General features: G+C 40.8%; 1 protein-coding gene and 1 long non-coding RNA gene across 7 annotated transcripts; one reads left to right on the forward strand and one right to left on the reverse strand.

Annotated features, from left to right (window-relative positions):
* Positions 1-1,979: 1,979 nt before the first annotated feature.
* On the reverse strand, positions 1,980-21,318 carry ikzf1 (IKAROS family zinc finger 1 (Ikaros)). 6 transcript variants are annotated; one of them, XM_034152229.1, is made up of 8 exons: positions 19,226-19,549; positions 15,103-15,156; positions 14,826-14,936; positions 8,177-8,449; positions 6,632-6,799; positions 5,104-5,229; positions 4,448-4,582; positions 1,980-3,714 (listed from the first exon to the last, which is right to left on the reverse strand). In XM_034152229.1, the coding sequence occupies exons 1-8, from the start codon at positions 19,515-19,517 to the stop codon at positions 3,011-3,013; spliced, it is 1,863 nt and encodes a 620-aa protein (XP_034008120.1). In that variant the 5' UTR covers positions 19,518-19,549; the 3' UTR covers positions 1,980-3,010. The 6 variants fall into 6 exon arrangements, with proteins under 6 accessions (XP_034008120.1, XP_034008122.1, XP_034008125.1 ...); XM_034152230.1 differs by having other exon boundaries at positions 3,011-3,714; positions 4,448-4,579; positions 19,226-21,318; XM_034152231.1 differs by lacking the exon at positions 4,448-4,582 and having other exon boundaries at positions 19,226-21,318.
* Positions 18,022-22,297, forward strand: LOC117499679. The gene is made up of 2 exons (XR_004557722.1): positions 18,022-18,499; positions 21,312-22,297. It is a non-coding gene; the product is annotated as an uncharacterized LOC117499679 (long non-coding RNA).
* Positions 22,298-22,403: the final 106 nt, after the last annotated feature.

The raw sequence follows: 22,403 nt of genomic DNA on the forward strand, positions 1-22,403 counted from the left end.
CTCTTATCCTTTGGTGAAGAATATCATATTTGAGTGATTATGATTATTATATATCTGATATCTCAACTTTGTTTTGTTGGTACTTTAATTACATTTGATTTATTATACTTTTGTTTTAATTGAGTAATAACTTAAATGTAGGACATTTACTTGAGACAGTATTACGATTCTGTGATCAAACTTCAATACTTCAAATATTTACAGAAACATACCAGTAACTAGCTGTTTATAAATGTAGAGGAGTATAAATGACATTCATTCTGATATGAAATGTATGGAGCAGAATAAATACTTCAGTCAAATACAAGTATTTCAGAGTTGTGCTTGAGTACAGCTGTTGAGGGTATTCAATTACTTTCCACCACTGGGTAAATACTATACCTAAGTTTTGATGCACCCATTTTGCCTCATATTGTAGAAACGGTGACCAAATTCACAAAGTAGGCGATGTAGCGTATATTCTAGCCTTTTATTATTAGGGCACGTTCTATGAGGGTGAACAACTTTCTTGTTGGATCCTGTTGACCGCACATTTGGAAAGTGTGATTCTTGAAGGAGTATTTCCGTCAGTCAGCTGGCTGAAAGGGGAAGTGAGATTTGGGATCCTGGCAGGGCCCGAGTTGGTTGGCCAGATTATCCCTCTCATGCAAATGGCCCCCCCTCCTCCTCTTTTGGGTCCCAGTCAAGCGTGGGGGGCTCAGCGCTGGCCACAGCTGCTTCCCGTTGCTGCTAAATCACACAACAGCCATCTGGACGGGGCTGCGCCGCTCACCACGCCGAGCTCCTCCTGCGGCCCCGGCCCAGCCTCTGCAGGCCGGCCGGGCCCTCAGAGCCCCGGCCCCTGCCTTCTGCTCCAGTGCCTGATCCTCTCCGTCCCAGCTCTCCTCAGAGGACACACACTTCAGGTCCTGGACACACACACGGCACATGTCCACATGCTGGTGTGTGTCTGTGCGTGTGCGGCTTATGCTACCAGTACTCCCCTGATGGCACAGTTTAACACGAGGGTCCCTGAGCGCACAAACACCTTAAGATTTCAGCCATGTGTTGTTTGTCTGTTTGCCATTCTTAAATTATAAGATTATATAGTCTGAATTTAGTATTTATAACTACAAACACGCTAGAAAAAAATATAAATATTTGACAGAAATAAGATCCTTTTGCGAATAGGTAATTGTATGTGATGGGGTGTTTATTTATTCACCTCTTGCTACAGTTTTCCTTTTTTTTTACTGAAATGCCAGTCAATCACTCTTACTTGGCTCATCCTAGACTGGTAGGAGTGAGCAGAATCTTGAATGACATCTGAACTTAATTATTTCAGAAGGTTTAAGAGTGTGAAACAAAGTCTTCAGATTTCTCTGAGAAACTTTTAATAACTCCGGGAATAGCTTTCAGTTTACTGTGGACATTTCCATATTGTTTGACACTTGGTTAATACAGTCCAGAAAATAAAAAATATCCCATTAAAGGGATTAATGGGTGTTTTATATAGTATATATAGTTTCTCTCCCCCCCCCCCCCCTGCCTGAAACGGCTCCATTGTACTACTTTGTTTACTTCTGCGACATAGTGACATCACTATGTAACACTCGCGCTTCAATTGGCTAGCGCTCCGACTTATTGTACGTGATAGGTTAAGAGGCGGGACATCTCCAAGCGGTTGGCCAATCACAACAGAGCCAGCCAGCTAACCAATCAGAGCAGACTGGGCTCTGGTTTCAGACAGAGGGTGAAAAGAGGTGCTGCAGCACAGGCAGTATGAGAAAAATATAGAGCTTTTTGAACATTAAAGCAAGGAGACATTTCACAGTAGAGACACTACATACAAATATGAAATGTGAAAATAAGCATGATAGGGCCCCTTTAAAAACATATTTAAGAGTATTTAAGGCGATCCAAACCAGGTAGCGAAGCAGTCGTTAGAAACGTCCTTGTGCTTTGTCCTAAAAACTAAAAAAACACATCCCCACTCTTAGTGCATATATAAAATATCCTTTATTGATATTTTGCAAGCATAAAGCTCCTTCAAACCTCAAATGACTCATTTACATATTGTGAGTGAAACATTTCTTAGCCATCATATACAAAACAAAACAGGGTAACATTTTCTTCGGATAAAAGTCCAAATAAATTCCAGCAGCGGTCATGTTTTCACCTCAGTCACATTAAGTACAGTTGGACAGAAAGAGATGCAGCTTTTCTTAACTACTCTACAGACAAACACTGATCACTGCAATAAATACAAAAACAGACAGGCGTGTAAATGTGATATAAATAATATGCAGGTTGTTACAATACAGGAACAGGTTGAGACTTTGAAATGTAATGTGGGGATATATACAATGATGGTTTTGTATTGGTTCATTTTTACACCTGTTTTAATTTAAAACATTTCTTCTGGATTTAAAACTGCAGACCACTTCAGTAAACAGAGTTGTACTGAAAAAAAGGAAATACATTTTATTTTATTTTAAAATTAGAAAAAAATGTTGCTGTCTTGCTTTTTTAAAAGAAAAGACACATTTATACATAATATACATGTGGCGACTGAAAAGTACATAATTTAAAAACCTATGCAGGATGTGTGCCCGCTGTGTTGCCTTCACTGAACATTATTTTGTTTCTTTAAAAAAAACGACACAAGAAATTCCTTTTGAACACGGAAAGGGAAAAAAACATCTTATATACTTACATTTATCTTTGTTCAACAAACATGCATACTTTGTATAAAAAAAAAAACTTTCAGAACTCAACAGTGTATTTTACATTTTGTATTTCAGATCTGCATGCACTGAAAAAACTGCAACATTGACTTTAGTTAAACGTATTATATAAACGAATTACAGATAATTGCATTAGGTTAAATGAAAGCAATAATCTTAAATTGAACCTATTTAAACGTAATGTTATTGCTATTAACTAGCCTAATTGGATCATGTGTAATATGTTCTCATAATAGTCAACATTTCAGTTTTTCCAGTGTACAGCTGTTTGTCTGTGGATGTGTTCAGTAGCGGTGCTCCCCTCGCGTGATGTGTGAGGAGAACTCGTACCGGTCTTGGCTGCGGTGGCCGCACAGGTTGCACTCAAAGGGGTCTCTGAAGCCGTGGCAGCCCATGTGGATGGTGTACATGACGTGGTCCAGGAAGAGCACGCGGCAGTGTTCGCAGCGGTGGGCCCTCACCTGCTCCCCGTCTGACGTCACCACCTTGAAGCCCTCGGAGGCCATCTCCATGCTGGCGGCCCTGATGGCCTCGTACTGCCTCTGCATCTCATCCTTCACCAGCATGCCGTTCCTCCCCCCCGAGGTGATGTGGTTGGTGAGGTAGATGAGGCCCGAGGCGGCCCCCCCCGGGCGGTCTTCGTTGTTGCTCTCGGTGTCCGTGGAGTCCTGGCTGTGACTGGGCGAGCCGTCCTTCTCGCTGGACGCTGATTTGGATTTGGAGAGGAGCAGCAGGTTCTCGGCGGCGCTGTCTTTGGCTGACAGGTTGTGACCGGCCCCCACGTGGCCCTCGGCCCCCGGCTTGTGGAGAGGGTACAGGGAGCCGAGGCCCACATCGGACGAGGAGGCAGGGGAGGTCTGCACCAGGGGCCGCAGCGACTCGGCCCCCAGGTAGCTGATGGCGCTGTTGATGGCCTGGTCGATGACATGGGGCTGGATCAGCTCGCCTGAACCCCCGTCGTAGGAGAGGTCCGACAGACGCTTGTCCCCTGAGGGCCCAGGAAGAGAAAGGAGAACAGGGTGAGTTTTATAATTTACTTTTACTTCATCATCTGATACTGGGGCTGCTCCTCTCTAGCTGAGTTTGGAAATGACTCACTGTTATATTTTTTTCTGTTTTCATTCTAGCATTTCCCTAAGCCTGTTCTGCTTCTCTCCCTCTTTTGTTACGAGGGTCTTAATTAAGGGTTCATAAACAGAAAACATTTTTATTCACAATTTGTATCAGGCTAAACAAAAAATAAATGTATTTTATTTTCTGTTACACAGCATGCAGAGCCAGTATGGCAAGGACACATTTAAATATTGGGGTGTCATGAAATATCATTATTTGCAATTACCGTGATATTTAAACAATAACATCATTTTAATAAAACACATATGATAATAACATCAAATAACCCAGCGACTCTTAAATCATTTTATATATACACAGTTATCGTCACAGACTGTTTTCACCTTCATTTTTTTATATAATATATTTTCTTTAAAAAAAAGACAAAATGCTAAATAAGATGAAGAAGATAAAGATGAAAACGTTATACAAATAATAATAATAATAATAATATTTCTATTGCAAATTACTTTGGCCATTACATTGTGTAGTGAAAATCCTTATGCAGAATTATGAACAGAAAGCACATCTCTCATTGGTGCAGCAGTTACACACAGTATCCAGCAGAAGCAGCCATAGTACACAAAGGAAGCAGATTCAGCCCTTACCAACAAACTTCTGTGGCATAGTGCTCTTACGCTTAGCTACATTATTCGTTAGTCTGTCTAGCACCAAGGCTCTGTCAGATCCCATCTGGCTTAAGTCTTCCCTCTGCTCATTCTGGTTGCTTTCTTCCTTTACTACTGGAAAGCAAGACAGAGAAGCAGGTTTCAGTCAAAGTAATTTGAGTTTTTAAAAAGCGTGAACCATAGCCTGATAACACATGATGGTATTTTGTGGTCTGATGGTGTTTTTTTTTCACAGAGCGGACTATTCTGACACATGCGTAGCACTTGGCCTATAAATATACAGCGTACATGCTCATAGATGAGGTAAAGACGTGTTTCTAAGCTTCAATGCAGAGGGTAACAGCCCCCTTTGCATTCAATATCTTCTGAATGGACACATAGAGAACTTAATGCAGACATTACTCCGTTATCTTAAGTATCTGCAATCACTTTAAGTAGATTACAAACGTTATGATCTTATATTCAGATGAAAACGACAGTTATTTGACCTGTAGGAGCATTTAGTAACAGCTTCATGGTGCACTGCTGTTGCATGCATAGCGAGTCCTGCACTAAGGGTAAAGTAGGCCATCAGATTTGGGTGAAAGTGAAGTGTGTGTGTGTGTGTGTGTGTGTGTGTCTCTGGAGGCACCAACCTGTGTAGATGCTGTTCTGCAGCCCCATGCACTGCAGGTAGTTGTGACACCTCTCCTTGTGCTCTTCCAGAGAGCTCCGCTGCTTATAGCTCCGCCCACAGTAAGCACACTTGTGGGGTTTTCCAACTGCGGAAAATGTAATTGTGAATTAAATGAAATACATTTTGGTGTAGTCACATAGTTAAGATTCAGCATACAGTCAATCTACTATTAAATTCCCCTTTTGGTTGCGGGAAAATATAGGAAGTGATGGATTTTACATTGCCAAATGTATTGGAATAAATAGAACAGGACACAGCACGCCCACATGGTTTGATTGACACGTGATCTTTGGGAAGTCCAGAGCAAAATCTTCCCAAATACATAATATCACGTTTCTTGGTAAAGCATGGGCACGGCTGTAGCTAATACTGAAGTCACTGATGTCATGTCCTCTGGGTTTTTAGGGGGACATTTTGGGAAGCTACTTTGGGGAAGTTTTCGTTTTCCTTCTCTTACTCACAGCGGGTATTTTATTAGCTGTATTCTTAATTTAAGTTTTTACGCCTACAAAATACAAAATATAAGGGATTGACTGTTTCCACCAGAGGTTTATTCCTGATATTGTAAAGAAGACTTTTAAACTAAATATGAATACAAAGTTGTGAAATATAGTCTATTGAAACGCTAAATGAACAGTCGAATAATACAATTTCTTTTTTGATATAACAAATAGTACAACAAAAACAACCTTACAGTATCTGATCAGAATTTGAGTGGGACAAATGGGGTGACTTGGCTTGGTAACATATTGATTATTACAATGAACCTGATGAATGTAAATGTACTTTATGTATGGTGTATAGTCAATCCCAAAGTGAGTTTGCTACTAAAAAAACTTCCACTAAATCCATATTAATCCACTGCTGAAAGTAGTCCCCTACAAATTCACTATTTACTCCAGTTTGAGCAATATCTGCCAAAAAACTACCATGCCCTGCAGTTTTAGGGAAACTGTTAAGCCTTTAAAAAACAAAATGGTATTCTATTTTTGCGACCTGTTAATAATTACGTTTAGATGTCCTTTAGTAGGAATGAATGTGGTTGGGGCTGAATGTCAAAAACCAAGTAGGGAAGTTGAAAAGCAGTGCAAGACAGACCAACACACTGCTGCCTTTCATGGTATTTATAGAGAGTAAAAAGAAAACATACATTTTTACATGGATAACCCACCACTGTGATCATAGCTCACTTTATTTTTCTCACTTCATTTGTCAGTTAAGGTAGTTTTGCAGGTTATCCCTTCCCCGTTCTCTTTAGTGAATGCTTTGTCAGTGTACTGTTTACATCCAAACATTTCATTAACACATACTTCTGCAAAACATTTGCAAAAAAAAGTGACACCATATCTACACCATGTCAACTTCCCCTTTATACGAGCTCTCACTGGATGCACCGCAGAACATGTCCTGCCTTTTGTAAAAGACACTCTGCGTTCCTAGAACTACCACGAGGGTTTGCTGCGTCTGTGTGGCGTTTGCATGCTCACCAGAGTGGGTGCGTAGATGTCCGCTGAGGGCGTCCCTCCTGCGGCAGGCGTAGCTGCACATGTGACACTTGAAGGGTTTCTCCCCTGAGTGCAGCTTGATGTGACGCAGCAGGTTGCCCTTCTGGGTGAAAGAGGCCCCGCACTGGCTGCACTGGAACGGACGCTCTCCTGAGGACAAGAACACAACAGACCCACTTTACTGTAAAGAGGCAGAAAAACACACAGAAAAAAGCATCTTGTATGTTTTACTGGCACCCAATTGTGTTTTAATGTACCCTACCAGGCAGTTCATGATTGCACCCCTCTCCCTAACCTCACTATGATTGATCCCTCCACTGACAACAATAAGTCTTCTCTATGTGGGGGAGAAAGCGTGTTGCTGCTGTAGGAATACGGGGTCACTGCACTACAAGCATCCCGGGCGCAGAACAAGCGGGACGATGGAGCGTCTCCGGGGCGATCCAGCAGCCTGCAGAGTGACACTCTCTCTCTCTCCGTGCTCCCCTCTGCCCCACCGACTCCTGGCGCTCTGATCGAACAAGAGCCTTTCAGACTCAGCCTGCCAGTTCCGTAATGCACCATTGCCTAGGTCAATTTGATCTGAAAATCTCATTTTTTCCTCTTCTTCGTCTCTAAAATAAGAGCGGCACATCACAATGCAAATTCAGCCTCATTTGAATAAAGCGGAGGAAACACTTTGTGTTGAGAGCCAGTCTTCCTGATCAGCGCTTCTGGAATAAACCAATATCCAGCCTCTCTGAGTGTTGTGGCATTCTGTGAGAACGTTTTAATATGCCTTTTTTTTCAAAGGCCCCCCATAAAATAAGAGTCACCAGTGAAGCAGCAAAAATATATAAAAAGGGAGATTCATTAAAAATGCATTTCAGGAGCAAAGACTCACCACAGAATATTTTCGATTTAAATAGGAGGCACTTCATTATATCTTTTATTGTACTTTCTTTTGCATTTACATTAGTCTAGTGTTCCTTTCTTCCATTTTGAGTTTCATTAGTTTCTGAAGCTTGACAGTTAAGTGCCTTTTTCAAAAATGTTCCCCACCACTGCTTTGGCTTCATTACAATAGAATATCAATTTGGAAATTTGAAAAACTTTTAATAGCCAGATAATTGTCACTTCAAAGAGATACCATTTAATTGCTGCAGATATCCTGTTTCTCAACTGAGGGCATGTTTTTTTTATCGGACCGGGTTATTTTATCGCACAATAATTCGATCAGTTAATGTTTCTTGTCATGTGGTAATTCAGAGTCATTTAGATGAACAATAATGAATGCTAATGGTGTGCTCAGAGTCAATTTCACGCACGATAGGAGGGTTTACAGTACATGCACACAGCCAAACGCAAGGATGCCATTACAACTACCACCTCTACTCTACTTTAAGCTTATTTCTTGCCATTTAAAATCTAAATAAATGCTCTAAATATGGGCGGGAGCCACAGCAGACACCTTCTACCCCTCATCCATCCTCTCTAACAGTGAACATGGGTGCAAAGGAAGGGTAAGAAGTATTGCAGGTGGCTTACCGGTGTGGCTCCGCTTGTGCACCATCAACACATTGGGCCCAATGCAAACTATCCCACAGATATCGCACTTGAGCTTCCCGTTGGGCAGCCGGATACCACCGGCCGAGGAGAAGGCCTTGGCTTCGGGGCTCGGCTGAGAGCCGTTCACCTTGGCCCCCGAGGCATCGATCACGCGCAAGTCTTCCGCGCACTCCTCATCCTCCTCCACGCCATTCATGTCACAGGACAGCCCATTCTCCTCATCACTGCGAGCCTCAACTTTAATGTTATAGGCTGGAAAAGAGGGCAAGGGGGGGGGGGGGGGGGGGCCACGGTTTAGAATACGAGCATGATGTTATATACTAAAGATGGGCAATTATCAGTGTGATATTGATACTGTGACATGAGAGTAGATAGAGCTGCTTATTGTAACATTGTGATGTAGCCTTGAAGTTGCCTTTGCCTGGTCTGAAAGGCTACATAATAGGAAGGAGAAACTATCTTGTAAGACCTATTCGACTGTCCTTACTGAATGAATGAAGGTTTCCAAAAGATGTTTGGCCACTTTACCTCACTGAGCTCTTTTTTTTTAATGCCAGATCATTTATTTGACCTTTTAAATAATGCTCTTTTTCATTTAGTTTGGTTTGATTGGAATTCATTCTGAATAAAGCGTGTTTTTCTTATTATTATTCGTTGTCTTGCTATGGCTTTTATTTTGGCAAAATGATTCTATTAACTTCCATTTTTTCTCTCTGAATAAGGCCCATCATATTATGTGGTTTTCCTATCGGGGAAAAAACAAACTTGCTCATTTTCCAAAGACATCGTTAATTTACTCAAAGTATGAAACTCTTGTGCAGCCATGAAACCAAAATGTAATATGTCCTGGCTTTATCCTTGGTCGAGCTAGACACTATGTAATAGCACTGCAACTGCACCATAATATACCTAGGGCAAAAACGGTTTTGCAATGGCAAACCTGCATTAGTGCACAATGCAACATCTTCATGTTAACAAGGATGCTGCAACAACACTTCAAAAAGTCCCCCTCTTACTTCAGGGCTCTTTGTGAATTCAGCCTGAGAAAAATCACCAAACATCAGATAAGATCCGTCCGCTCTCACTCATCTATACATTGTAGACTATACTGATCCTTTATTTCAAAGCAGCATGCTATCAATCACAAGAATACAAAGGTGGAAAACAGGCTCACTGTTTAAGGATGTCAGTGATGAAGAACCATAAAGATCATCTCACACATTCACACTTTGATGAAACAAATGACAGCATGATAAACAGGAAACAGAGACACAGGAAGCAGTGTGAAACTAGGGACGACAGCGGTGTCTATCAGAGCAATGTGAGCACTCACACGCATACGACAAACACGTATTTGGCCTTTTCACTATTCAGAGGGGGTACTGTTTAATGCAGAGAACAGAGAATATTATTTATGCTACACTACCATATGCACTGTTGTTCATCAGAAAAGAGAACTGAACTACCGGGTCCTTCTTTTCCCACCAGAGAACTTTAGACACATTTAAGAGAACAGACAGATCTTGCAAGTCCCACAGCTAACAGCCTGTGGTTTGCATGTCACCGTGGCAGCCCGATTTCCCCATGCCTCTACCTCTGTTTGTACAACTGAAGAGGAAGAAGTGGAAATCATGAAATATAGGAATCTATGGAAAAGGGGAAGCTCAGAAAGAGGGCCTGTCTAACTGAAATACCAAGAATTATGGAGAAGTGACAGAAAGGGAAGCACAGGAAAGGAATTGTATAACAGTCTGTAACTGAAACATGGTTGTTGTTTGTTTTTTGGTCTCATTTTCACCGAGAGCCAACAAGGGAACATAAATCCCCGAATGTACAAAATGTTTCCCAAAGAGAGCGAGAGGTGGAGCAAAATGTGAGAAATTGCAGCGTAGGATCATGAGCTGTTTATGATCGCTATTCCGATCAAAGTCACATAATCTGATCGTCCATCTCCACTTTCTTTTTTTTATTTGCAGTTGCATGACAAACAATCTGCTTATCTGTTCGACTGTTGAAATTTCTGAGGACAAATTCTCTGGTATTTTTTGCCAAGAAGATGAGATAAGTGAGACACCAGCCGTATCCGCAAAGGAAAGGAAAGGCTTTAATTTGAATACAAATGATGCTAGTTCTTATGAAGTTCAAAAGCTGACAATGGGTTATGCTACAGAACTGTTACCAAACATACTACATGTGCTTCTAAAATGTGATTACTATTCAGAAGACAAAAGACAAAACTCTGAAACTGATATTGCCATGATGCTCAGTTTTACACCTAGAACCAAGTCAGTTAAGCAGATAAATATATATTATTTTACCCTGCCGTTTAATTGAACCATTCTCAAATTATTTGAAGCAAATTGAACGGTTTAAACATAATTTGGGCTATCACCTATATTTATTAATTACTCGCCACTAAACACCTTTTACAGTATATATTATGTTAACTATTTCAACTTTGCATCCATAACTTCAGGCTTACTATTTCAACCATGTGTTTATACCTTTTAGCTAAGCATTTAAACAATGTAACCACCCATTAGTTTTGGCTGACAATTTTAACTGTGAATACTGTACATTACTTGATGCTAAATATTTTAACGCTTTTTCATCATTACTTTTAGCTAACTATTTCAACAGTGTATCATTACATTAAGCTAACTATTTCAACAGTGTATCATTACTTTAAGCTAACTATTTCAACAGTGTATCATTACTTTTAGCTAACTATTTCAACAGTGTATCATTACATTAAGCTAACTATTTCAACAGTGTATCATTACTTTAAGCTAACTATTTCAACAGTGTATCATTACTTTAAGCTAACTATGTAAACTGTGTATCATTACATTAAGCTAACTATTTCAACAGTGTATCATTACTTTAAGCTAACTATTTCAACAGTGTATCATTACTTTAAGCTAACTATGTAAACTGTGTATCATTGCTTTCAATGGTGTGTCCTTTATATATACAGTCTATGGGTATGTCCATAACTTTTAGCTATTAGCTATCAACAGTGTATCAATGATTCTTGCGAACAATTTCCACTTTGTATCCGCGACTTTTAGCTAATATCTAAATAGTGTGTCAATTACTTTAACCTTACTATTTCAAATATATGTTCATCACTTTACCAAACTATCCATTACTATAATCTAATTTGTAAGCCTTTATCAAGGTTTATTAATTTAAGCTAGGTTTTTCAACATTTTGCACCTGTGACATGTAGCATACTTGCTGTTTGAATTGATTAAATAATTAGCACCTGCACGATGCAGTCAGTCTTCATTTTTGGAGACTTTGCATGTAGTAAACCATGAATTTCTCACTTGAACCACCAAAGTGTTTCAGTCAGGCAAGCACTTTAATGGTGATTTAAGGAGGGGTTTTTTTTTTAGTAAGTAGGGGATTTGCTTTGTTACATTATGCATATACAGTAACAGAACTTGAAAGCAAAACTATAAGCGGCTAAACCACGTAAATTCTCTTCATATATTTTATGGTTTTAGCCACATCACCTCTGGTTGCCACAGTTTTATGAGTAACCAAATGTTTTACTAGTGTCAACAGGGAGTTCTTAAATTATATAAAAAGGCTTTATGTGACTATTGTATGGTTCAGAATATATATTCCATAGCGATTTCTTTGCACATGGAAAGGTACTGATCTAGGAATAACAACAACAACAAAAGAAACCGTACATAAGGTATTATTTGACTTATTGGAATTGTTGGAACAATGCACAAACAAGTCTTTATGTTTATCTGTGGATGTCAGTTCCTGAGACATATAATACACCAGCTAAACTCTCAGGTTATCATCCAGCTGAAGCAGACATTAGGGAACCATGAACACAAGGCTGCCACTCACTTCTCATGGATATGGGGAAGTTGTGACTGAATTGGGAATAGGAAGAAGGCTTTTTACTTTTTATCTTGTTTGTCACGGTCACACATCCTGATTTGCTCGTTTTGGGAAGCAAGGGTCAGACAAAAAAAACAGGTCGCAATACAAATAATTATAGCCTGATGTGGATCTAACGCGCAGAACTAAAACATTGACTGAGAAAAAGAAACTGACATATATAAAAAAGGTATAATAGTGGAGTCAAATATGCTTTTTTTCTTTACAAATATATAAAACTATATAGACTTGAGAGTGGATAGCAGAAGCAACTTAGCAAGTGTGTTAGTGCTGCAGCTTGGAAAGCCTGCTTGAGGTTCCTGTTACTCACTGGTGCTGCTCTCACTGCCTGAAAATAACCCTTTGTGCAAAGTAGTGGAACCACATGTGTTAAACCACGCCAGCAACACTCAATGCGATGTGCAGGAACACCAGAAACTGCCTGCCTTTTCCCCCTCACACTTTCTTTTTCAGAAACTCGCCTCCATGTTTTCGGGAACCAAACAGTTCAGTCTCCCTCTTAGTCTCATGCCCCTGAAATAGCAAAGGCTTCGTATGAATCACCAAAACTGAAAGAGAATTTTTTTAACGAGATCTTGAGACGGAGATCTTGACCCCTTGTGATTAAATATGTCTGAGGCAACACAATACACTTCAGTTCATTACAGTTTTTTTTTAGCAATTCTCACACTGATATGGACTACCTATTTTGACCTATTTACCTTCCTCGTGCTGGGGTCATATCTGTGTGGATTGCAGCAATGTGAATGCGCAGCAACAGTGTCAATCCTGGGCTGTAAAGACTTATTTGCAACAGGAAGCAACCTGGGTTTTGAGGTTTTAAGCTTTCGATACTTTGAGGTCCTTTGTCCCACATATAGCCCACTTGCTTTTTTGCCTTTTTTTTCTTGACTACAGAGAACTGAGCAGCACATGATCCTGGCTGATAATTATAACTCATTTGGGCTTTATCGCAGAGGCAGTCATGCGAATATTTAACAGATACTTGCACTTCCCTTCTTTTACGCTGTCCCTATATAGACTCGCACACACTTATGCGAAGTGTTCCTACTGTCATAGGGAATTAACAGAAACTTACATATGGGACATAAAGCCATGCAAACTCGCCGCCAGCTGTGCCCTTTACTCTCTTTGTGCCGCATGAAAGTCAGACATTCAAATCATCTGCTTTCTGACTATTCCCCTTTTTCGACAGATTGTAATAAACATTGACTGAGATGAGATGTACACAGTCACATAAAACAAGGCTATACAAACGGCCCCTAACTCAGTTTTAATGGTTTGTCATTGCGGCACAGAAGATTCCTGCTTGTGCTCAGCTCAGCGCCTCACAGATCAACAGTTCTCAAGTCAAATAGAGAAACCCTTTGTGAGTAGGCGTGTGAGTGTGAGTGTGTGAGTGTGAGTGTGAGTGTGAGTGTGTGTGTGTGTGTGTGTGTGTGTGTGTGTGTGTGTGTGTGTGTGTGTGTGTGTGTGTGTGTGTGTGTGTGTGTGTGTGTGTGTGTGTGTGTGTGTGTGTGTGTGTGCAGGTGTGTGACCCGTGTGGTGTAGTGATGCGCTGATCGCTCTGAGCTCGGCCCTGTTCCTGAACTCTTTATCTCCATGAGTGTTGAAACTGTCTGATGGCAAGTTCTTCTTAGGAAACTCTTACACATCCTATTTCAGTTGAGCCGAGTTGCAGCTTTTTTTTTGCACATTTCACACTTCAAACTTGTCTTCTTTTCGATGTCTCTATCTTCTATACCTCTTATCTTTTGTAAATATTTAATTACATGTTTCATTAAATTATTGTGACCATGTGAACTCAACTAATTTAATTGTGTTTCAATACTGTGACGGTCCCTGCCATTGTGGACTTCAAAGCAATAATACTTAAAAGGTAATACCTGCTTTTATTCAAGCTGATTCATTCTGCTCTGATGTAGCACCGATTAGCATCTAAAGACCAAGGATGACTCCACCATGAACGTTTCCTGTTTTCTTTTTCAAACCACCCATATTAGGAGACTTGAGAGAAACATACGCCGCCAGTCCCCATAGCTTGCTTCATCCTTATTTCCACCATGATATTCCCTGGCTTAATATTCACAAACTCAAATCAAAGCCACATTAGCTATTCCTTAAGATTGGGCTTATTAATGACATGCCATGGATCAAAGGGATTTTTTTTTTTTACCTTTTTCTGCCAATGACCTAAATGTGTCTCATTGCAGCTTAAATTGAATTTTTCCAAGGGATTTGGAACGGCAAGTATTTCCCACTGGATATGTACAAGATTAAGTTATAACATGCTTTTTATATATTGATTATGCTTTTGATACAGACATAACTGTTTTACTCTGATCTGGAGGCTTTGGGAATTAATGCACAAGTGGGTTTGACTCCTTTTTAATTGCTGCTTCATGAATACACTCAACTTAATGTACACTGAAAAACTGAAACGTTGACTTTAATTAATTGTATTATGTCAAGATATTTCTCATAACTGTTTTAGGTTAGTTGAAAGCAATAATATTAAGTTGAACCTAAAAAAAAGAAGCATTTTAACTTGATATTATTGCTTTCAACTTACCTACATTTGTCACCATAATACATTTAATTAAAGTCAAAGTTTCAGTGTTTTAAGTGTAGATTATTTTATCCTTTATTTTATTATCAGGGATGTTGAGAGTGGCTGTAGGTGCGTTTGTGAGCCTCGTACCTTTGTCCCCCCTGTTCAGCTGGTGGGTGGAGCCGGCTGACAGGTCCTCAGGGACAGCCATGGGCTCCTCTGCCTCCTCGGACGCTTCGTTGGTGGGGGGGCTGTCTCTGCCTGGGGAGACACACACCAGCAAACACCCATCACTCACCACGCGGCCCCTCGACGGCTCTCATTCAGACGCAGAATTACCTCTGGGTGTTGTAAGCGCCTATTTGTCGGCCTATTGTATCTACTTTCTGATCTTTACAGCTCAATCATGCAGTAGGCGGTCTTTTACCTGGCATCTGGGCCATTTCCTGCGCCTCCTCCGTCTCCATGCGGTGCAAGTACTCTAATGGGAGAGAGATGGAGATGTAGATGTGTGTTAGTTTAATCAAGTGCACGCGAGGAAACAACATTATAAGAAGCTCGAGTGGAGTAAAGGGTTCACCCCAGCAAGATCACTTTTGTCACCGCCGCAGACGCACCACTGTCCCCCACATTACATTACAAAGAATTACAGACATTTTCATTACAAGTCTGACAGAGAGGCTGAGCTCGCAGAGTGGCTCTGCTCCGGCTGATGTGGCCTGCTGGTAGCACGGGGTTGGGAATGGGCTTTCAGACCACATTTGTTATTTATTGTTAATTTCCTGCCACGTAATCATCCAAAAATGCAAACTGACTGCCGCAAAATTAAGCAGAAAATTAACTGGCCCCAGGTCACGGAGATGCGGGTGTCTGCCGTTCCCAGCTGATCGTCGCTCGTGTTCTCTCTAATTTACTGAGCATGCATCGCTGAGCCCCCGGCCTGGGCACAGACGCATGCAAGCCACAATCAGAAACAATGAGGGGGAGGACAGGGAGGGAGAGAAGAGGAGAGAAGGAGAAGACAGAGGAGCAGTGAGATAGATAGAGGCTGAGATGTAGATAACAATGAGAGGGCAAGAAGTCGGAAGAGTAATAGCAACAGGATGGCACAGAGAGAAAAAAAAGATTATAGAAAAGCAGGCCGAAGGACAGAGAAGTTCTCTTTATTTATGATTTCTTTTTTTTTCTTTTTTTTTAAGCGTTCCTCCGGCCAGGGCTGAATATCTGAGGAGTCACCAGTGTTCGTGGCCCCATTAATAATGGATGACCCTCAAGCCTGCAGCAGATGGGCCCGACAGCCTCAGCCCCGGCTCCGCCACTTCAAGAAACCCTTGGTGGGGCCGCTGCCCAGTCCAAGCAGCCTCTCAGGGAGAAGTGAAGCTCCCGAAAATAGCGAAACAAGCCCAAGGGAGAAGGGGAACCTAGGCCTTCCTGTTTTACTGACAGATGGCTCCACACATTTGGAACAAATAGTGGGAAGCCGCTCTGTCGCAACACGCAATATTCTGCGGAGTCAAGTCAGGAGCTCTGAAGACGCCCAGGAAGCAAGTGTGAGGGGAGGAGGGCAAAGGTCACTGGTGCAGAAGAGCTGTTCAGCACAGGGGTGTCGCGTGTTACTCTGAGGCTCTGCAGCGGCCTTCTTCAGCATCTGGAGTTTGGAGGTCGGGGGCGGCGGAGGGGGGTACATTCTCATGTGCCCTTTTTTTCTGGGCAGATGGTACGAGGGGAAACACGGATGTGTTGGCTTCGAGGGGGGGGGGGGGGGGGCAGAAATAAAAAAGAGAGTTCCTACATTCAGCCACAACCAACTTGCGTAGGCATGTGGAAAGTAAGGTGCACGTAGAATATTCAGGAAGCAGCTACTCTCTGATGCTATTTATATGCAGTTGTATTGACCTGTTAAGTGTTACAGACATGTCGGTAAAAACTTTTTAAAAAACTTCTCCCATATTGACTTCAGTTGTGATTTAAATAGTGTTACTTAATTTTTCACAGTTTTAATTCTTATTACAAAACATACTTTCTGATAAGTGTGTGTGTGTGTGTGTGTAAACTGGGGGCAGGTGGAATCTTTTAACGGGTGAAATGGAAGTCAAAGAAAATACTTCTGACACATAGCGCGGGGGGGACTGGAAAAGTTTTGGTCTGAGTATATGTCAAGTGAGGAGAGGCAGGAAGAGGCTTGTGGGTTGACAGAATTCTCGGTCTTCCTCCTGTGTGTTTGTGTGTGTGTGTTTGTGTGTGTACGTGTGTGTGTTTGTGTGTGTGTGTTTGTGTGTGCGGTGGGGGTGGGGTGGAGTTAGAGGCGTCTGCTCAAAGTGAGGTGCAAAAGCGGCACCAGGGAGCAGGGTGGAGATGAGAAACCGTTAACAGATACTGAGGACCACACCAGCCAAAGTCTGGATACCCGGGAGGACGCTCAGACGCCAGTGTGTGTGTTTAAATGAGCATACATAACACACATTTCATTTTAACGGTAAATATGAGGCAACGCTCAAGAAAAGATACACAAATAAATCAATAAGGAGAAAATATGTAATGTAAGGAGAATTAATTAACAAATATACATTTCTTGAGTGTTTAAGTTATAATTAAATTAAGTTTAATGTTATTCAAAATCATGAGGTATAATTGATCTTAAATTTAAAAAAATTAACACTTAAACCTCAAATTAAAGTTGGATAAAAGGCCAAGTCGGTTTAGGTTAATATCCTTTTTTAACATGTTGCTGACAATAACAATTTAGACGGCAACAAAACATGTTGCAGCATTTAAATACATCAGTATGTAATATAATATACATTTTTTAATGCTGACCTCCCACCGATTACATTCCCAAACATTATCATTCATAATTCTCGTATAGTTCCTACTCATAGTTTCCACTTTGCACGTAAACATACTAAGTGACAATTAATGAAGATATCTGAATGAATAATGTTCACTCCTGTGGGTTTTACGAGAAGTAATGAAGCTGTGGGCGCTTCCTTATCAGCTATTAGGATTAGAGATGATCCTACAGTGCCGAGCAATGTGGTGCACGATCACCTTTGTTCATATGCACATGGAGATTCTCATCAGTAATTCATGAAATGTATGGGTGTTAGTGGGTAGATAGTGTTAGCGGATGTGTTCTGGGGAGCCTATCGAGGGGGTGAGGGGAGAGCAAAGGTGCGCTGAAGAGAAGTTTCCTTCATTTGCATCTGACACACTTCACTACTCTCCTATTCAGACAGTACAATCATTTTAATAACTGTCTGCCTGCCTCTAACCCCCCGCCCCCCCCCCCCCACTCTCCTTCTCTTACTTCTGTTTCTACTGACAAGAAAGATGATGTATGTGCAGACAGATTTGCAGCTTTCCAACTGAGATATGAAAATGTCCTATTTGTGCAGGAATTGGGGTTCCTTTTCCGAGTTTTAAACATATGTAACATTTGAAATATAACTTCCTTTATACTACTTTTGGTAAGTTTTTTGTTTTTCTTAAATATTGGATTTGAAGTGCCACTTGAGGGAATTTACATATTATTATTAACTTCCCTTAGATAAAAAAAAAACTCAGAAAAATATAAATTGTACTCAAGAAGCAAATGGCAAATGCAGTCATATTTGCAAAAATGTATAAATAAATAAAAAGCATATTAAATACAAAGAAGATTCCTCCACAGAGTGAATGTTGGAGTTTTTCTGTCTGGGCGTTGATGAACTACTTTCCTCCTCAGTGTGAAAAGTTTCATCAGTCCTGCCTACATATGTGTCTTTATCCTGCCTTCACACAACAACTGAGACTGTGGTTCGAACAGGTGAATGCAAAGCTAAACGGTATGAGAACATTAAAGATTTATGGATTATTACCTTAAGGAAACACAAGCGTTAGTCTGTGCGTATTGATTTCCTGTTTAAGAGGCGCTAAAATATTTTCACAGACGGTTTGGTTTCTAGCCCCAGACAAAAGTTGCGATTTATTTAAAACTTGTTATTTCAGATTAGTTGTTATGATAATATGTTTTTCGAAAAATAGACCGTCTGAAGTTTACTTGGCGCGCGCATCTGTTGCAACAGGTGCTACAACAGGAGTGTCAAAAACTAAAAACAGGTTTAAATGATAAACAAATGTATTTATAATAAAATGGAAATGTTAGAAAATAGATTCGTATATTCATATAAATCTAAGTGATTGTGAAATAATGTAGCCTATCCATATGTTCCCAAAAGAAAAACACACAGGAAAAATGAGGAACATTCCACTACTTCCTTAAAAAAAACTGGCTACTTTGTCACATAAAACGCGGAAAAGTGAATGTATCTTTCTTTATTCCATTTTAAAGTACTTTAATTTACCAATCCGTTACATATCCTGAATGTATTACGCGCACCGAACGGGATTAGATGCTGCGGCGCACCTGCACCGAAACTAAAGGAGTCTTTTCCAGCCAGGTGCAAAATGTCTCCTAAAACTCTTGAGAAGAAACAAGCCCAATTTGGAACTGTCGAGCTATCTTTTAGAGATTATTCTGGGGCTAAAAGGCGCGGTGGAAGTCACTTTACCTGCTATTCCTTGAGTTTGCAGTATGAAGTTCTTCCAACTCTCCCCGGCTCCATGTGCAGAAGGTCGCAGCGCCGCGGCCCCATGGAGCTGCGCCCGGAGTCCCTCCCCTCTCCACTGCACTTCCTCGTTCCAGCCCAACATGACTATGTCTGTGAGCTCTGCTGGGGCATTTTGCTCGCTTTTATCCACAGGCCGAGTCTGCAGCGGGGAGTCAATCCTCCGAGCCCTTGGCACTTGCTTTGTGCCGTGCCAATACAAGCTGACACCCAGTAGACCATTACTGGCAGCCATGCATGAGATGGGATGAGGCGCGCGAAGAGAGTGGACCATTCATTGTTTATTTATTTCATTCTCACCAAAGAAGGGGGTGGTGGGGGGGTCCTTACTTGCATATTGGACAGCTCCCCTTCTGTCACCTGTTCTGGCACGCTGAAGCAGTCCATGAAATTAACACAAGTGTTTTCTTTCCCATTTAATGAGTTTTCTTTCTCTCTTTAATGATTCCCCTGTTTGACTTTCTTTCCAGTTATTCCCCCCCTCAGTGTCAAAGCTTCTGTCCTGCCTCATCACAAAACAGGTTGTCCAGAATCTGGATTATATCAGAATTGAGCAGCACATTGTTTCTTCATTGTTTCTTTCTCAAACAGTGCACCTCACTGTGTTTCTGTCCTGGTCCTGCAGGAGAGCATCAGGCAGCGTTACAGTCACTGACATGTGGTTTCTCTCTGGTTTTGTGTGCAGGAGTTTACAAACCAACACTCTGCCACTTGCTCTTTGAGTCCGAACCCAGAAGAGATTTCTCAGTTTCAGATGCGTTCATCAATATGAGCTCTGTGCCACTCTTTGCTTAAGTTTGGCTGCAAAGGCAATAATATACATTCCAAACTCCTTGACTGCAGAGGTGACTAAGTGGATTTACTCACATTTTAAAGTAGTTTACTTAAGTACTACTTCCATGTCCTGCTCCACATGTCCCTACAATTCAAGGAAAATATTGTACTTTACTCAACTACATGTATTTGATAACAATTTACTTTGAAGACTCAGGTTCTAATTATTATAACAAAATATAATCAGCAAAATTGTATCATGTATTATTATTATAGGTTCAGATAATATTTAATGATATATTTTAAAATTGTCAAGCTACCTGGACATTTATAGAGTTGTTATTTTAAAGCTCCTACTTTACTGCCACATTTAATTATTTTACATAATAGAATTTTGAAAGCAGGACTTTTACTTCAGAGAGTAAGAGTATTAATACACTGTGGTATTCCTACTTTTACTGAATTAAAATATCTGAATCTTTGAGATGCACAAAATTGAACGTAATGAGTAAACCGTCACACGCTTACCATCTGCAGCACATATAACGGCAACACTTTATCTCCCTCCATCCATGCGGATATTTTGAACGTATACCATGTAAGGGCAGGCCTTTTTAGATGCCAAATAACTACTTTTACATTTTCTTATAATGCTAACATAATTGTCGAGTGTCAATCTCTCGCGTAGTCGTGAAGTTAAAGCCACGGAGTGATGAAAATATAAATTGTGGATTAATATTTATGGAAATTCTAAATAAATAATGAGTCACTCCTGTGGATTGGCTAAAATAACTCACCTCTCATTTTCAGACATGTCCTGTCATTATCATCTCATTTGAATACATGGTTATGTAATTACTGATGTTCTCAAAGCTTATTTAAAGTAGAGCTTTTTCCTTCAAGAGCTGACATTCACTGCTGATTAAGTTACAAGGATAAGTCATATTAAAGTAATTGTCGTACTTCTGTTTCCTCTGCTTGTGACTGTTATTTTCCCAGTCTCCCAGTCTCCCCAGGCCCCTCGGAGCCCCCTTATCTCAGGAGAGGCTGTGTGTGCTTGATTGCTGAGTCACCTTTCGTGGGAGGCTGCCCTTATCTCCTAAGAAACACAGCATTCAGGCAGTTGGTTGCAAAAGGAGGAACTTTGGGCAGGAGCACTGTGGCCCTGCTGTGTCTTCACGGCCATGTTGCGCATTGCAGCAACGCTCGCTGACTTCCTCAAAGCCTCACTGCAGACGTCTTCCTCTCTCTCTAGGTCTGAAGCTGCAGGTGTGGAAACGTTGCAGGATGAGCAGCTCCTGAGGCCACACACAGAGGGAATGCTGGGCCTGAAATGTGACTCGGCGCTATCAGTGAACGCAGAGGTGTCCAACTGTGACCGTGCTGCTCCATGCCTCAGAGATACCGTTTCTTCCCAGTGACACAGCAGCTTCTCTCACTGTAGCTCTGAGAGGCAAAACAGTGTCAGGACAATGATTCAGTGAATGTTTTAGAGAAGTTACAAATGAGGTGGGATCAATACTCACCGCTGGCTGAGTTGCTGATCATAATCCTAACGTCCGACTGCTACAAAACATGTGTTCATTTGTATTTGTCGCAGCTTCCTTCCTTTGATTCCAACAATCCACTTAGATGTCTTAAACAGACAGTTCTAAAGCGTCGTCTTTCATTTATTTGATTTTAGTTACAGTTTTGATCACTTGTTTGGCTCCCGATGATGTGTTGATATTGTGCGACTCGCGGTTAATCAAAATAAATAATACACTTTTCACATATTCAACAAAAAAAACAGGCCTTTACAAGTCATTCAAATCAAAACAAAAGAGTCAAAACTCAAATAAAAGAATAGAAAACGTATACTGTCTTTTTGTGTAGGATAATATAACTTAATGATAACGCGTTAGAACTGTCTGTGTAAGGCGTCTAAGTGGCTTGATGGATACAAAGGGATGAAGCTGTTAATTCATTAAGCAACCTGTGTCCAAAACAGAGGAGCAACTTAATGTAAACACAATCTTTTTATGTATACTTAGTATAAAAAACACATTTCATTACAGTTAAACAGTCATTTAGGGAAATGTAACCACAGTCCATACAGTCGAGGTGATGCCACATTCATCACCTCAATGTATTCTCACATGTAGAGGTCTAACCTTCTAATATTCCCTAGACCTAAGATTTTCATCGACATAACTACACTGTAGCTATGTACGAATGACAATAAAAGCCTTGAATCTTGAATCTGAAACATCACTTCATTCTGTTGTTAAATACTGTGTCTCGATGGCACACACTGAAAAAACTGAAACCTTGAGTTGAATTAATTAATTAAATTATGATAACAAAT

The sequence above is a fragment of the Trematomus bernacchii genome, unplaced genomic scaffold (assembly GCF_902827165.1).
Source record: "Trematomus bernacchii unplaced genomic scaffold, fTreBer1.1, whole genome shotgun sequence".
NCBI classification, from domain to species: Eukaryota; Metazoa; Chordata; class Actinopteri; order Perciformes; family Nototheniidae; genus Trematomus; species Trematomus bernacchii.

What these genes read in the sequence shown, in the direction of transcription:
- ikzf1 (XM_034152230.1), bottom strand. Translation starts at nt 19,556, where the DNA reads ATGGTCCACTCTCTTCGCGCGCCTCATCCCATCTCATGCATGGCTGCC. An exon ending in ACATCTACGCACCCACTCTG is followed by an intron (nt 5,230 to 6,631) that starts GTGAGCATGCAA and finishes CATTTTCCGCAG; the next exon opens with TTGGAAAACCCCACAAGTGT. An exon ending in TATGCCACAGAAGTTTGTTG is followed by an intron (nt 3,715 to 4,447) that starts GTAAGGGCTGAA and finishes CTGGGCCCTCAG; the next exon opens with GGGACAAGCGTCTGTCGGAC.